This window comes from Carlito syrichta, unplaced genomic scaffold (genome assembly GCF_000164805.1).
Source record: "Carlito syrichta isolate Samal-C Ts95f unplaced genomic scaffold, Tarsius_syrichta-2.0.1 Scaffold154713, whole genome shotgun sequence".
In the NCBI taxonomy this organism is placed as follows: Eukaryota; Metazoa; Chordata; class Mammalia; order Primates; family Tarsiidae; genus Carlito; species Carlito syrichta.
This window is the reverse complement of record NW_007098809.1, coordinates 20,590-38,222: the sequence shown is the minus strand read 5'-3', so window position 1 is coordinate 38,222 and position 17,633 is coordinate 20,590. Positions and strand designations below refer to the sequence as shown.

Genomic DNA, 17,633 nt, shown 5'->3' with positions numbered 1-17,633 from the left:
GAGTATCACATGTTCTCACTCATATAATGGACCTTGAACATCCAATGTAATACTATAAGAAAATAACTGATGGTACTGGGAAATTATGGGGCGGGGGAGGGAGATGGGATTAACAGTAGCAAATATCTGTCTGGGGACGGGGAAACACCTCTTATCAACAGGGTGCCTGAATGAAACATAATTGTATAACTAACACTTAACTGTACTCCACAACATCATAATAAAAAATATTGATTAAAAAAAATCATCTATTAGCTGGGCATGGTGGCGTGTGTCTGTAGTTTCAGCTACTTTGAGGGCTGAGGCAGAAGGATCGCCTAAGCCCAGCAGGTCGCGGCTGCAGTGGCCATGAGCGTGCCAATGCACTCTAGCCTGGGTGACAAGAGTGAGACTCCAACTCAAAATAAATTAATTAATTAATCAAATAAATAAATTTTAAAATAAGTAAATTTAATCAAATAAATAAATTTGGGTACAGTGTGCATTGGAAATGGTTGGTTCTTGTATAGCCAGATGAAAAATTATTTGTATCCTCCAAAGTTATTGAAATAAAAAATAAATAAAAGTAAAAAATGATGAACCTTTCCCCCATGTTTTTATAGTGTTAATAATTACTACCTTATACAGGTATACCATATTTCACTGTTCCATCATGTACCCAATGACTGCCCTACTGCTGTAGAGTTCTTTCAGTGTTTTATGGGGCTGGCGTCAGGGGAGTGTGAGACTAATGAAGAAGAGCTGCATGCCACCCTACTGCATGCAGCTGTTTCTCTTTAGTCATTCCTGTTACATCTTTCCAAGTACCAGAATTGTTAGGTCTGAGTAGAGGTATTTTTATGGTTCTCAGTATGTATTCTGACACAATAAAGGCTAAGAGAAAAATATAGAGAGAAATCAAACTTTAAAAACTTTTTAGTGTTGTTAGGATTTTGGTTTGTTTGCTGTGGAAAATAATTTACCAAATCTAATATCTAGGTTTTCAAAGCACGATTAGCTTTTGTTTACCATGAACTAAAAATCTTTATTACCTTCTCAATAAGGCCTATTTGATATTTCAGTAAGATGTAACCTCCCAAGGAACTTTATTTAAAAGGTAAGTAAAAATGATCAGTTGATTTTTCATTAAACCAACTAATTCTCCAGAAATTGAAAAAAGCTGTACTAGCATATTACCATGCCACAACTGAATACATAAATAACAAGACTATAGTTTCTTAGCAGAAGTGTAATTTGTTCCCTTAGGTTCCACTTCTCAAACCTAAGTGAAAATTCTAATGGTCACGATTTATCCATCCTATTCGCTATAGAATCTATAAAGAATCTAAAAAGAAAAGTCGCTGCTTTGAACTAGTCTTACTACAATAATTATAATGCTTTTCTTCACATGTAGTAGAGATTGAAGATTTTTAAGACTGATTTAAAATAGCAGTAAACTTTTGGAAAAGCTGAAACTAAATTGTTCTTGTTAAAATATCATTAACCGCTGGACAATATGTTACCAAGTAATAGCTTGTTTAAATATCGGTCACAAAAAGCTGCTTACCTATCACTTAAATTTATACATGAAATAATGATTTGAGAAGAGAATGTGTTTTAAGTTTGTTTCCTCATATTCAAACAAATTCTAAAATTACTTCTAAAGAGTTAAGTCAACAATATGGTAATCCTCAGTTTTCAAGCATAAGTGTCAAGCACATTTACTGGGTAAATAAAATTTGTCTACCTGGCAACATCTTAATTCCTTTTTGAGAGCCAGAAAATCATCATCTTCTCTCTTAAGTCTTACCTATCACTTTTCCCTAACCTCTAGGCAAAGCTACGCAACTCACCCTACAGCAGTAGCTGGACAAGCCTACATCACTCTTAGACTGGTACATCTAGGTGTCTGTTTTCTGCTGGATTGTAACCATTTTAAGTGTGAAAACTTGTTTTTCTTACATTTATTAATACCCAATATGTAGTAGAGAGTACCTGGGCAGAATGAACAAGGCTTTCTTAATAAAGGCTTCCCTATGACAATATACAAAATTTAAATATATTTCTGACAAATATTTTTCTAAAATTTATTACACAACTTTATTATACTAAACAAAAGTTCAACTTGTCTTGACAACTCAGGGTCATCATTTTTGGTACTTATCATTGTAGATACAGTGGTAGATGATGTGGCACTGGAGACCAAAGTAGACCCTAAAACTTAATTTCTTAAAAATATCTGATATTTGCCTGATTTTTTGTTTCATTATTTTATTACTTGTCTCCATGCCAGGACTTGGTAAACTATAGTCATCTGTTGTTGGTTTTTTTTAATGGTTCATGAATTAAGAATGGTCTTTATATCTTTAAACGGTACATTTTTAATGGTCACATATATACCTACATATAGCCTTAATTTTGCCACTTGGTCCACAGATATTTACTGCCTGTCCCTTGGAGAAAAAGATTTGCTGACTTCTACTTCATAACATGAAAAAAGTTCAGATTAAGAATTGTAAGATATGATTATCAGGGCAGTGTACTTTTTTTTTTTCGACATTATTGACTCAAACATCAAAGGAGGAAGTTTCACTTCTAATTAGAATGTAGAAGATCTCTAAAGAACATGACTCTTACCATAACAAAGATAAAACAGCTAACTTAAAGAAATAGCATTTTTCTTACAGCCAAAAAGGAGATGTGAACACAAAGTAGTTTACAGAAACTAATTTACAACGAGAAATGAGCCCTTACCATGTGAGTAGAGACCAACACACAGACCCCTCCATCTCTGAGCAAAACACTAAGTTTGGGCACAAGTGACTGGAGGAATGAGCTGTAACAGGCAAGTACGATCACAAGAGAAATCAGCCATACAAGGAGAAACAGTCAAGCATGAGCCAGCGTGGCAGACTGGAATCTGGAAGGACACCAACCCTTCCAGTTCACCAATTCTCCCCCATGGGTCTTTTGCTATGTTTAAGCAACAGTGTGAAATGCTGGAGAATGCCAAGCCAGCTCTCAATCAGCCCCTTCCCCTATCAAGGTCAGTCTCTTATGATACACAATGTCTGGTATACTGTGAACAATTGTAAGCAATGTGAAGGGGCAAGAAAATGTGTCTCAATTTAACAAAGCAAAAAGTCAACATAAGAAGACCGTCAGAAAAATAAGGCTGTTAAAAAACTTAGATGCTGGAACTAATAGTTTAAGACTCTAAGTATTACATATGGTTATTGTATTGAGCAAAAAAATGAAAAGGCAAAAATGCAAAAAATGGAAATTCTAAAAGAGTAGACATTCTAGTATAATATACATAGTTTAAATACTGAATCGGTTTAATGGTTGACTAAGTGTGGTAGAAGAAAACATTAGCAAACTTGAAAACAGGTCTCAAGAAGCCAAATTGCAATACAAAGAGTAAAAAGAATTTTTTAAAATAACAAAACATCAGAGAACTTTGGCATAACGTCAAATAAGTTTAATATAAGTGTAACTGGAATCACAGAAGGAAAGAGAGAATGATATAGCAAAAGCAGCTGAGAATTTTCCAAAATTGGCGGTTTTGAATCTAAAGTATAATTTTTATAGACAACATATACTTGAAGCTTGTTTTTATATTCAGGCTAACACTCTCTGCTCTTTGGAATGTTTAATCCATTCAAATTTAAAATTAATATTGGTATGGTTGAATTTATGTCTGCCATTTAGCCAATTGTTTTCTATATACCACATGGCTTTTTTATTCCTCTGATTCTCCTTCACCACCTTTTTTGTATTAAATAGATATTTTCCATTATACCATTTTAATTTTTCTTATTATTTTTACTGTAGTTTTTGTGTTAAGAAGCAGTGGCTCAAGAGACTACTACTGTACCTTATTTTATCACAATTTATCTCAGATTAAGACTAACTTTAGACTAATAAAATATAGAAACTGCTACAATATAGCTTTCTTTCTTTCTTTCTCCTTTGTGCTATTATTGTCATACGTGTTTATATATTATAAGCCCAGTAATGGAACGTTATAATTATTGCTTTATGTAATCTTATATCTTTCCAAAAAGTTAATGGGACAAAATTAGAGTCTTGCATATTAACATTTTTAATATTTGTGATATTCTTCATTTCCTCACATTACTCTCTGGTGTTATTTTCTTACTCCACTTTAGCTCTTCTTCTTCTCTATCTTTGTGTTAATTAGATTGTCATATAAGTTACTTCTTAACATGCTATAAGCTTGGCCAGTGTATTTTTGACAAGGGTGCAAAGGCAATTCTATAGAGAAAGGTTTTTCAACAAACAGTACTTTAAAATGAAGATAGCATATCTCTATGTCTACACATAGGAGTGTTGTAAGAATCAAAGAAGTGGCATATACAAAAGGGTTTTGCAAACTGTCAAGTAGTCACTGAATACAAGTATGATTACACAGTACCTATACCAGGTTTTCTGCCTTGCAAATGGGGATATAATGTTTACATTCATCCCTGCCTCCACGATTATTGCTAAAAACAAATACTAACCCCAAAATACTAAGGTGTGCTGCACCAATAGGGGAAATACAGGAAATGTTCATTTTCTGAAACAGACATCCTGATTTCCAGAAATTTTAGTTAATTCTTAAAAAATAATTTCCATTAGTGCTTAACTGCATTACAATGAGCTAGATCCCTATTCATAAGAATGATTTACTTTAGCAAGGGATACTCAGATAACGTAACCGTAGATACTAATCAGAAACTTTATTACTCAGCATCTATAAGAAGTAACCCCTTAATAAAAAACAGTATACTCCATCAATGCAAATATTTTAGTGTAACTAAACACTTTCCTTCTTCAAAAATGGCAAACCAATATCTAAATTAATAACTGTAGAAAAAGATCAGTTTGTATAGGCTATCCATCTCGAATTACTTTTTTCCTACAAAGATAGAAAAGAAAAAATAGGCCAAAAATTGACTAAAATTTTAATGTATCTATATATTTTGTCATCATTATGTATCACAGTTACTTCCCAGTATGTAACATACATAAAACCTACTACATAATGCACAAAGTCACTGCAATGTCATAAGCTAAAGATAACTTTATCTAAACATCCCTAATAGGCAGACTGTGACAGAATGGGACACAGATGAGAAGAAAACCTATAAAGATGACTTTTGTACACTTACCATTTCTCAAGATCTGATACTGTTTAAATCAGAAGGGGTGTTTGTCTGTGTGTGTTTCTTCTCTAAGGTAAATTGTATGGGAATTCCAGACCACACATTGAAATTTAGGATAGAAATTTCCATCTCATTTGCTGCTCTTTTTCATTCTCAACTGATATTTCTTTTCAGAGTTCTTTGATATAAACAGCAACATATTTTCATACTAACCCCAAACACCCATGTGGGAAATCGTAACATTTGAAAATTAACTTGGAGTTGTAAAGGGGGTTTTGTTTTCAGAGTTGAAAGAAATCACTGTCAAAAATGAAATGGAAGTTCCCAAACCTGAGCTCTTGTTTATCCTGCTTGGTAGTGTGTGTGGGAAAACTACCAATGAATCTTCTCAGTAATAGCAAAATAAAATCGTTTATCTACCTCTGTTACTCAAAGTACACTCCCAAAGTCTTACAAGGTTTCCTGTTCAGGATGCCTTCTAGTTTGCTCTTAACACATGATTAAAGTAAAGCCATCATCTTTCCCCAGAAAACAAGAACAAGGCCTTTATTGTTTGTTACTCTTATAGAATATTGCACAAACTTCCAAAAATGTTTATTTTGCCTCTAAGTCAGCAGATTGTACTTTCTCAATCTATTAATAATAATAACAGCAACAAAAGATTCTGAAGTTCTACTTAAAAATCATACATGATTGTAAAAGGTCCCAAGAATGCTGAAGCATCACCAGAACACTATAATCTCACTTAACTTCTAACAAGCTTAGAGTTTGAAATCTTAATTTAGAAACCATACACTTAACAAACTGTATGGTTTCTAAATTATACTTTATGTATACTTTAATAGCTCAGTTATTTGGGAAAATATTGTGCAGATGTATCATCACACAAATCTAAAATATAGGTAATAAAATTCTTTATAGTTCATATTTGATAGAAATCTACAAATGAAAAACATAACCTATGTATTAGTAATAAGAGTTTCAAGTCTTCAACTCAGAAATACTTCAGGGGAAAAAAAATCTCACCTAAAGAAAGATTGCCAATAATAATCATAGCTATTGATAAACAGTAACAAAATTTGATGCTCATAACAGGTTTTTCTTTCTCATCACTGTTCATACACAAATTCTGTGTACCTAAAACAGACTGATTCCAAAGTTTAATATAGCTAACTTGAAAAGAAGCCTGAAGCAAATAATTTAAGCTATTTAAATGCTGTCCATAAATCTTAGTAATGATTTTCCTGAGATGATCCTAAAACAGAGACTAAGTAAGCTCTGGAGATTTACACAGAGGACAAAAATTGAAATGCATCAAGCGTTAAAATTAGTGTTAATTTCAACACAGAGAAAGTATCTCCTCTGTCCTCTTTAACGTGGCCAACCAGTACATGCTGTAGTCTTAGCAATAAAAGAAATAAATCCTTGATCTGCTTCATTATAATATAAAGAAATGATATACCACAATACAACTCTGAAACACAATGCAAAATTAACTTGGTGCCAAAGGCATCAAAGAAGCCTTATTCATTCATAGGCTCAGTTCCAACAGTTGCAGGGACAATAGACCACCTTTTTGGGATTCATGCTAATGCCTTCCTAGTTAGAAATCAAGGTAGCTAAAATCCCAAGGGGGTTGACCAAACAACCAGCTATTCACTCCAATGAGAAATCATTCTAAAATAAATTACACGCTTTTTTTTAGGGTAAGAGAAAAAAAAAAGCTGTGTTAGCTAAAAGAAGGTGCCACAACTGGGGATTTTACCAGCAACAGATTTCCAACAGAGGTAGGGTGAGGACACATATCCTATACAGGAAAGCCAAATGACAGAGTCATGTTACCAATTATTAGATTTCAGGACTCAAATAAAACAGTAGTCATTAAATGGATTTGTAATAAGGACTATACTTTTGGAGAGTGGAAATATTTTTCAGGAGGGAAAGAATAATAAAGTGTCCTTCAAGAAAATATGTAGCATTTGAGGATTAAATCACATAACTAAGAATATTTTTAGAAATACTCTAAAGAACAAACTCAATACTGGTAAGATGTTACTCCAGATATGAGTCCTTTTTCCAAGGTACTATGGAAAAAGAAGGAGTAACAGGGCAGAGAGAATATAGATGAAAAAGAATTTAACTAAAAAGTACAGAGGTTGCTCATAGCACTGGCAGACTGCTTCTTCTGACTTGTGACTGTTCTCTGTCCTCAGATACACATCATGGCTATAGTGTAAATTGAGGGAAATGGTAAAAAGTCCTGCAAGTGGATGAGTTTTGCAGACATTCTCATTGTTTAGAAACTCTTAGAAGGTTGTTTGTATTATAACCCTATGTTCTTTAAGGTATTATTTAGTAAGGCTCTCATACAGTCATTCAACAAATACTTAATTGATCTCAAGGTAACAGGTACCACTATACACAGAAGATACAGCAGTAAATGAAGCAAAGATCCTGCTGTCATGGAATGTCCTTTCTAGGGGAGGAAGGCAGAAAATAAATAATTAAAGAAAAACAAATACACAAAATGTTCAGTATCATTAAAGTGGAAAGTGTCATAAAGGAAGACCACTTAGCAGGTCCAGGAGGTGAGATGGTAGTAGCTTAAGACAGAGTGATAACCAGTGTAGTGGAAATGGGGAGAAATGGACAGATTTTGGATGAATTTTTAAGGGAGAACTGACAGGATTTGTTGATAAATTAATTTTGGGGTTTGAGAAATGGGAAGAATAAAAACTAAGTAAGAGATTACAGCATGGCTATAGGATATAAGGTTAATATATAAAACTCTACTGTACTCCTATATACCAGCAATGAACAATTGGAATTTGAAATTGAAAACAAAACAAACATCAAACAGCATCAAAATACTCAGGTATGAATATAACAAAATATTTATAATATCTACATGAGGAAAAACTATAAAACTGATGACAGAAATCAGGAGAGCTAAATAAATGGATAGTCCATGTTCCTGGATAGGAAGACTCAATATTGTTAAGATGCCAATCCTTCCCAATGTGATCTACAGATTAGGTGCAATCCCATTCGAAATTCCAGCAAGTTGTTTTATAGATACTGACAAACTGACTCTACAGTTTATATAGAAAGGCAAAAGATCCAGAATAGCCAACTAAATACTGAAAAAAAAGTAAGAGGACTGAAATTATCTGACTTCAAGGTCTATTATAGAGCTACAGTAATCAAGATCACATGGTATTAATGAAGGAATAGACAAAAAGGTCAATGGAATACAACAGAGAGTCCAGAACTGACCCACATAAATATAGTCAATTGTAGGAGCAAAAGCAATTCAATAGAGAAAGAACAATCTCTTCAACAAATGGTGCTAGAATTGAACACTCACACGCAAACAAACAAACAAACAAACAATATAGACACTGACCTGTTAATTTTTTTCACAAAAAATTAACTCGAAATGGATCATAGACTTAGATGTAAAACACAAAACCATAAAACTTCTAGAAGTCAACATAGGAGAAAACCTGGTGACAATGGGTTTGGTGATGAGTTTTTAGATACAACACCAAAAGTATGATCCATGAAGAAAAATAGGTCAAAATCTATTAAAATTTAAAACTTCTGTTCTGCAAAAGACAATGTTAAGAGAATGAAGCCAGGCTCGGTGGCTCAGCCTGTAATCCCGCGCCTTTGGGAGGCTGAGGTGAGTGGATTGCCTGAGCCCGCGGGTTGAGACCCGCCCGGGCAGCGAGACCTCATCTCTACAACAAATCAAAAAAATCAGCTGGGCGTAGTAGCGCATGCCTGTAATTCTGGCTACTTGGAAGGTTGAGGCGGAAGGATCGCCGGAGCCCAGCAGGTCGAGGCTGCGGTGGCCGGGAGTGGCCACTGCACTCCTGTCTGGGCAACCGAGTGAGACTCCAACTCAATAAAAAAAAAAAAGAGAGAATGAAAAAACAAGCCTTGGTCAGGAGAAAACATCTGCAAAATACATATGTGATGAAGGACTTGTGTCTAAAATATACAAAGAACTCTTGCAACTTAACAAAAAGAAAACAACCCAATTTAAAAATGCACAGAAGGTCTGAAAAGACACTTCACCAAAGAAGATATACAGGTGGCAAAGAAGCATGTGAAAAGATGCTCAACAATATATATTATTAAAAGCACAATGAGATACCACCCTGCACCTATTAGAGTAGCTAAAATCCCAAAACGAACAATATCCTGCTAGCAAAGGTGCATACTGCTAAATGGAAGAAGCCAAAACGAAAAGGCTACATACTGTATGATTCCAACCATAGAACATTGTGGAAAAGGCATAACTATAGAGAAAGTAAAACGTTCAGTGGCAGCCAGGGGTGGAGGTGGGCAGAGGAATGCATAGATAGAGCACAGAAGATTTTTAAGGCGCTGAAACTATTCTGGGCCAAACTCAGTGGCTCAGCCTGTAATCCCACGCTTTGGGAGGCCGAGGTGAGTGAATTGCCTGAGTTCGCGGGTTTGAGACCCGCCTGGGCAACTTGGCGAGACCTCATCTCTACAAAAAATCAAAAAACTAGCTGGGCGTGGTAGCACGCACCTGTAGTTCCAGCTAATTGGAAGGCTGAGGTGGAAGGATCACCAGAGCCCAGCAGGTCGAGGCTGCGGTGGCCGGGAGCGGCCACTGCACTCAGGTCTGGGCAACAGAGTGACATTCCAACTCAAAAAAAAAAAAAAAAAAAGAAAAAAAGAAAAGAATAGAAAAGAAACTATTCTGCATGTGACAGTGCATACATAACACTATCCATTTGTCAAAATCCATAGAATTGTGCATTCCAAAAATAAACCCTAGTGTAAGCTATAAACTTCAGTTCATAACAGTGCATCAATTTTGGCTCATTAATAGTAACACATGTACCATACTAAGGCAAGAGTTAATAATAGAAGAAACACTGTATTAGACTGGGGCTTATATGGGAAATCTCTGGACTATCTATTCAATTTTTCTGTAAATCTAAAATTGGTCTTTTAAAAAAGTCAATATATATTTCTTTAAATGACTCCAAGGTTTTTGGTCTGAGCTCCAGAATGAATAGAGCTATATTTACCAACATGGGGAAAACTGCAGAAGGGGGGCAAATCAAGAGTTCTTCTTAGACTTGCCAATTTGCAATGCCTTTTAAATCTCACTGTAGATGTCAAGCAGGCAGTTAAACGTATGAGCCTGAAGTTCATGGTAGAGGTTGAGGTGGAAATATACCAGCACATTGATGTTTAAAACTGTGGAACCAGATGAGTCTGCTTAGGGAGTGAGTATAACGAAGACGAAAGCCAAGAGGAGTGACCCCCAAAGCACTTGAACATTGAGAGGCCAGAAACCTGAAAAGGGAAAGCAAAAGAGGCTGAGAAATGTCAAGTCATGAGAGGATTACTTAACCCACTCAAATCCTCAGTTAGGTTCTTGCACTAAACATCTCCTATATCCTCATGGATTTGTACATCTTAGTTGGTATCCATTATAGAAAACAGAAACGAGTATTAAAATTTCTAATATTCTGACATAATTTTACCATCTTTGTTTCAGGATATATCATTGTTTCCTGAAGTCTTTGTAGTGGCAAAGCTCTTGATCTAGCTTTGTTTATCTTTGAATTCCTTCATCCTTTAACAGGTCCTCGAATTCCTTAATTCCTTAATCCTTAGTAGGCTGCTTCTCCTGAAATGCTGCTTCCCAAGAACAGGGTTGCTTTTTAAAAATATTCGTTACATCTGTCTCTCCTTTCCACCCCTCCTCCTTCCCCCTCACATCATATATTCTCTCTCTCTCTCTCTCTCTCTCTCTCACACACACACACACACACACACACACACACACACACACACACACACACACACACACCTACCGATTTAGGGCCTTCTCACCAGCTGCAGGTAGGTACTCCTTCTGCTATTATTTCATGTCTAGTCATAATGAACTACTCTCAGCTTTCAAGTTCTCTCAGCCCTCAATTCCTTACTCATGCTATTACATTCATTCTCATCTCTGTTCCATATCAAATGACTAAGTATATTTCAAACATCTTGTCTTCCAGTAAGTTTTCCCAGACTCCCATCTCTTATCCCACCAGTTGAGGTTAGGCCTTCTCCGTCTGTGGTCTTCTTCAGTGCCCTGTACGTATCTATCATTAGGTTTATCACACTGGATATAAATTTCTGTCCATCTCAGCTCTAGACTAAGAGTATCCTGTGGGTAAGGTCTGTGAGGTTTTGTACCCCTTGAGATCAGGCAGCCGATAAATAAGTGAGCAACTTGGAAAATACTGAAGTAATCTGCAAATTATCTTTTTATCCTATCCCAAAACCAAAAGATGGATTTATTTTGCCTCTAGATTGTATATAATTATATTCATATTCATTTATATTTGTTATATTTAAATTAAAAGTACAATTATGTAATGTATAACATTTTTACTGAAGAGTATATTATTTTAGTGTAAGAACAGTAACTAAAATTTTAATTTTCCCTATATATCTCAGTGTTTAAAAAATCAGTTATTTTTCTCCTTCTTATAAATGCAATAGATTTAATAATAAATAATTGGTTCATTTCTATTATCTGAGTTACTACTGTGATAATACAAATCACTAATAAAATATTTTAAAAGAAACTACGTCCTTTAAAAAAGAAAAATTACTACTAGTAGTCTTTAAAAGCTTTGTTGGGAGAAATTAATGTGGAAACGAAAAAAGATCTGCAGTCCACTGAATTCAACGTAGGAAAAAAAGAATACATTCTTTTGAAAACAACACTGAGGGAAATAGGATATGATGTTCATTAATAAGCTAAGCATCAGTGGATCTTTCCCCAAGATGCCTTTGCTGAAGCACATTTTCCTCTATCTCTCTTCTTCTCTCTCTTTTTAAAAAACAAAACAAACCAAAAAAACACAAAAAAACAAAAGCTAAGCATCAGATTAAGCTAAGTATCACAGGTCAGGAATCCTAACTTTGGCTCTGACGCTCATTTCTTATGTGCACTGAATTATTTTCACTATTTTCAAGGCATAAATTCTTTTAATTATACAAGAATCTTGCCAAAGAGTTTTAATCAAACCAACTTACAAAAGTTCCTAGACTCTTAGTCTCTGGCTGCTGAACTAACAGAGAAGTAATTTGGAATATAAAATGTTTACATTTGTCTCTAAATTTCTAGAGTATTCGGATTGGAACGTGCCAAGGAGAACACTTGGAATACGTTTCTCTCAGATAATATGGCTAAGTGTGTTGATTTAAGGTTACCAATTGCCATAAAACAACAACAACAAAAAGAAATGCCACTCTTTGTGGGACTGGGAGGATAAAATGGCCATTGGCAAGGTTCCATCCCCACATTTACTATCCTTCTCTGACACTGAGAGGAAAGAACTATCATAACCTAGTCAGGTCTGAAAGAATGAATGATTCACTGCTATTACGAAGGAAGGAACTACAATCCTTCATTTAAAATAAAAGGAGATTAATAAATCATTTTTTAAAATAGTATCTTAACTGTCCCTGAATTTTTTTAATTGTATAAAACACTTTAGTTCACTCAACTATTTTTAAATTTCGATACAACCACAGAAAAGCTTAAAATATGTTAACTATGGTTTTCCCGTCTCTTGTATCTTCCTGAAGAAACTAAATTGACATTGAAATCGGGAGATGACATAGGGTCTATCAGAAAAATAACACTGGTGGTTGAAGAACAATTTTTTTTCCTCATAATTTGAGTCCTTGTATATGTCACTTAAGATATGTTCCCAGCCAGGCTTGGTGGCTCAGCCTGTAATCCCAGCGCTTTAGGAGGCTGAGGTGAGTGGATTGCCTGAGCCCGCGGGTTTGAGACCCGCCTGGGCAACTTGGAGAGACCTCATCTCTACAACAAAAATCAAAAACTTAGCCGGGCATGGTAGTGCACGCCTGTAGTTCCAGCTACTTGGAAGGCTGAGGTGGAAGGATCACCGGAGCCCAGCAGGTTGAGGCTGCGGTAGCCGGGAGCGGCCACTGCACTCCAGTCTGGGTGACAGAGTGAGACTCCAACTCAAAAACAAAACAAAAAAGATATGTTCCCATTTACAATTACCTATAGTATTAATACTATTACAGAAACTAACTTTGTTATATATTTCTCCCATTTAGGGCACTCAAGAACTACCAATGGCATGGTGGTTCAAAGATGAGGTAATCAAGCTATCCAAACAAAAATTTGGTTTCACTTATAATCTCAGCACTAAAAAAGATAGGTCCCTGGCTATAGTTAGGATTCCTCTTGTTGTTGCATCTTTAAATCCAGCAGGTCTCTTTGATCTCTGTGGATCTATGAATACAATTTTATGCTATTGCTGTGTCAATTACTAAAGGTGCTCCATGAATTCCTCAGATTCATGTTAGCAAAGAAACATCTAGATAGAGTACTCTCCATATAGATACCATCCAAATATAAAATTTAATATGGCACTTTATAGTGTAAACTAAAAATTATTTTACATTAGCTTTAGGAAGTATTTTTAGATGAGAGAAAAAAGTAGATATATTCTTCCCTTAAGAAACACTAGCAATTAATCATTACATACTGCATGAGCATGATTTTCCCACCAGATAATCAGAAACGGGCACTTTACCAGTTGTATTCTTCCACTGGAGATCAGTAATTAGCATTAAATCAATATTTTCACAAGGACTAGCACACATAAGACCTTCTGACATGAAAAATATGACAAAGTTTTAAAATTATGGTCATATGTATAACTGCTTTACAGAAAATACTAATCCCAAACTGTACTTGTTCTCAAAGTAATGCATTTACTCACAGCCACTCAAATACACATTTGCCCTGGAATGGAATCTGTCTGTACTCTTGCTAGAAATTATGTAAACAAAATCGCCAGTTCAAAAGCCTGGGAAAATAAATGGGAAATAGACACAAAAACTATTTGGGCATTTTTAGAAATGCACACAGATATCACATAAACGTTGCCTAGAGCTCTTATCTTTTAAGGAGGCAGCAAATATATATATATATATTTATATATATCACAAAATAAATAATAGAAACAGTACAAATATATATGCAAATATATATTTAACTGTGAAATGGATTTAACAAACAATACAGTGGGATTGTTTGTTGTCACTAGGGAAATGTTTTATGACCAAGCTATAGGTAACTATGTAAATGACAGAGTTTGGTCCGGTTTTACAACAGAATCTTAAACTTGAGAACTTCAATAAAGGAGACAGTTCTCAGACCTTACATGCTACATGCTTTTTGTGAGTAATATAAGATTGAACCTCCAGCAAACTTCTTACTTCTCTGGATCTCAGACTTTGTATGCTACCCACTTCTTCTATTAATAAAAGTATTATTTAATGTTTCTGAGGAAAACAAAGCATTAAAAAAAAAAAACAACTCTATACTCAAGCAGCTAAGCAGCAGTCTAGGAAGGTGATTCACAACTGATGTGCTGAGGTTGGTTGTGCAGTGAGTGGCAAGCAACTTGTTTATAACACTGAATTTCTAAAGTTGGCAGGATTTAAATATAAAGCTAATATTCTCGATAATATATTATCAGTCTCATCCACTCACATTCTAACATGCTTTCTTCAGTGAGTAAGAGTGAGAGTGAAAGGGGAAGTTAGTACTAAAAAGTCCCGGTAACAAAACAGACACCAGGGACTCCTAAAGGAGGGACAAAGGGAGGGGACAAGGGATGAAAAACTACCTCTTGGGTCCCATATTCACTGTTTGGGTGATGGGCTCAGTAGAAGCTCAAACCTCACAATCATACAATATACTCACATAAAAAGCCTGCATATGTACTCCTGAATTTATTTTATTTTTTTATATTTTTATTTTAAAGTTGTGGGGTACAGTTAAGAGTTAGGTATACAAATATTCATTGTGCAGATACACTTGTTAATGCCCCCTTGTCCTCAGACAGATATTGACTACCGTTAATTCCACCTTCCTTCCCCTCCCTGCCCCCCCCCCCCCATAGTTTGTATCTCTGAATTTAAAATTTAAAAAGTAGTAGTCCTGGGAACAATATACTTGCCAAACCCCATATTATTATAAAAGTAAGAATAATGGCTACTTTTGTGGGGAAGAAGGGAATTATGATTGGGATAGGGCACATGGAAAAGGTTGTGGGAAGGCTGGAAAATTCTCTCTCTCTCTTTTTTTTTTGAGTCAGTGTCTCATTCTGTTACCCAGGCTGGAGTGCAGTGGCATGGTCACAGTTCACTGTAGCCTCCACCTCCTAGACTCAGATGATCCTTCTGCTTCAGCCTCCTGAGTAGCTGGGACTACAAGTGCGTGTCACCACATCCAGCTAACTTTTTTCATTTTTTATAGAGACACAGTCTCACTATGTTGCCTAGGTTGAACTCAAACTCCTGGGCTCAAGAAATCCTCCTTTCTTGGCCTCCCAAAGTGCTGGGATTATAGGTGTGTGGTATTGTACCTGGTAAAAATTCTATTTCTTGACTTGGTTATAGTTACAAGTGTTCAAGATGTTTGCATTTGCCATATGATAATTCATTAAACTATATTTTTGTATTGTGTAGTTTTCTATATTTGGTTTTATTTTACAACAAAAGCTTTTTTTAAAACACTATTAAAATAGGAAGAACTCTAATAGCTATGAGACTATGAGATCTTGGTGCAACTCACTTAATCTTTCATTATTTGGAAAAAATAGGTGAACAAGTAAAAACATTTTTAACCTCAGCTTGTTATATGTAAAACTAGGATGAAGTAAACACCCTGTATACCACTCAGGTTTTTAGTACTTATGAATTTAATGCATGCTTGTGAAGGTATTGTGAAAGACTGTAACACACTCTACAAATGCAAAGCAGTAGAATAATCCATAGTATCACTTTCATGCTTAAAGCTCTTCAATCCACTTAGTGGTCATTTTCACAGTGTTCTTTGTGGAAACCTAGGACTCAATAGACATGCTTCAGGGGTAGGGAATTGCATGAGCTCATGCAGATCATGCCTGGCACAAATGAGTCTGAAATTTGGCCCTCACTGTTTGCTAAGCCTTGATCCCTGTGAAGAGAAGTCCTTCTTTGTAGGCTCAGAGGGAGTATCTTTTTCTAATTTGTTCAAAGGCACTCTATGTGCTAGCCATAGTCCTGTTCAAAGTTTCCCTATAAATTAAGTACATTCTATTTGTCAAACAACAAAAACATAAACTATCTGAAAACCTTCTTCAAAACAGACAAACACACTTTATGCTATATTTCCTTGGTTTACAAATAGACTTGAGCATTTGAGTTCCTCTTCTATAAATTGCCTATTCATATTTTTTGCCCATGTTCCCCATTGTTTTTGTTTTTTTTTCTTGAATCATAGAAGCTATTTGTATATTCTGAAATAATCCTTGTCACCTTATACACACGGTTAACTCTTCTCCTAGCCTGTAAAAGCCTATACATTACCAACAGGAGTGTAAACTGATAACAATCCTTCTCTTCATTACTAGCATAGGAAAATTCCTACATGAGCCACAAAAGGTGGAAATTGCAGCATAACTATTAGATCTAAAACATTTTAGATTGTAAAATAGACTGGAGATAAAAATACATAAAAGTATGCCTAGTACCCCAAAATATTGCTCCTGTTAAAATATCTAGGAATGAAATCACACACACACACACACACACACACACACACACACACACACACACACCCCTCCATTTGTTAAAAAGTTATCTGCATAGTTTGAGTTGAGAAAATTTTATGCCCTAAAAGACATAATAAATCTAATGTGTTTCAGTCCTCACTTGTGCTTTCTATATTATTATTCTACTGCATAATTTGATTATGAATACTTAAATAAAAATAAGGCATAAAGACCTAAACCCTCTGAGTTATTAAACACAAGTGTTGGGAGCCAACATCTATAGCTACATGGCTGAGGCCTGTAAAGGCCCATCTGGAAGATCGCCTCTGACATAGGGTATCAGTTATACCTATAATATTGGCGTATGATTAGTGACCAGTGTGCATACATGGCAATAAAACTTATAAGTAAATCTCAACACACCTGATGGAAAGTGCATAGCAGAATTATTTCTCTCTGTCTTTCTAAGTTTTACTTCTTTCTAGATATTTTTTAACTTCTATTTCCTGGTAGACTGGGTAGTCAGCTTTGGAAAGCTGTTTCCCCTAGGGCTAAGATTAGAAACTAAATTACCATGATAGTTTTGTCACCCTGCCCCTAGCCAGGCAGAACGTTTTCTTTTGTTTTGTTAATTATCGAAACTCTGTCTGCTTCAGCCCATGGCCGCCATCTTGGCAACCCTGCATTTCCTTGTTCAAGAGTGTGACAGCTACTATTTGATTTTTAGAGTAGACTTGTTAGGATAAAATATATACATATACACTCATAGTTGCGTAAATCTATGCTTGCTGTTTTGTTTCCTTTTGCTACATTATTCAATATAATAATTACTATACGATTTATA

The 17,633-nt window shown here is 35.3% G+C and overlaps 1 protein-coding gene across 2 annotated transcripts in view; it reads right to left on the bottom strand.

Moving 5' to 3' along the window:
* Positions 1 to 4,654: 4,654 nt before the first annotated feature.
* TSEN15 (tRNA splicing endonuclease subunit 15) overlaps positions 4,655 to 17,633 on the bottom strand; it is a 22,101-nt gene continuing 9,122 nt past the window's right edge. The window contains exon 4 of one of the 2 annotated variants that reach the window (XM_021709051.1): positions 4,655 to 4,839. In XM_021709051.1, coding sequence (XP_021564726.1) covers positions 4,779 to 4,839 — 61 coding nt within the window. In that variant the 3' untranslated portion in view covers positions 4,655 to 4,778. Of the gene's footprint in view, positions 4,840 to 10,248; positions 10,494 to 17,633 lie in introns of those variants that run through there. The other variant, XM_008050969.2, reaches the window with a different exon arrangement.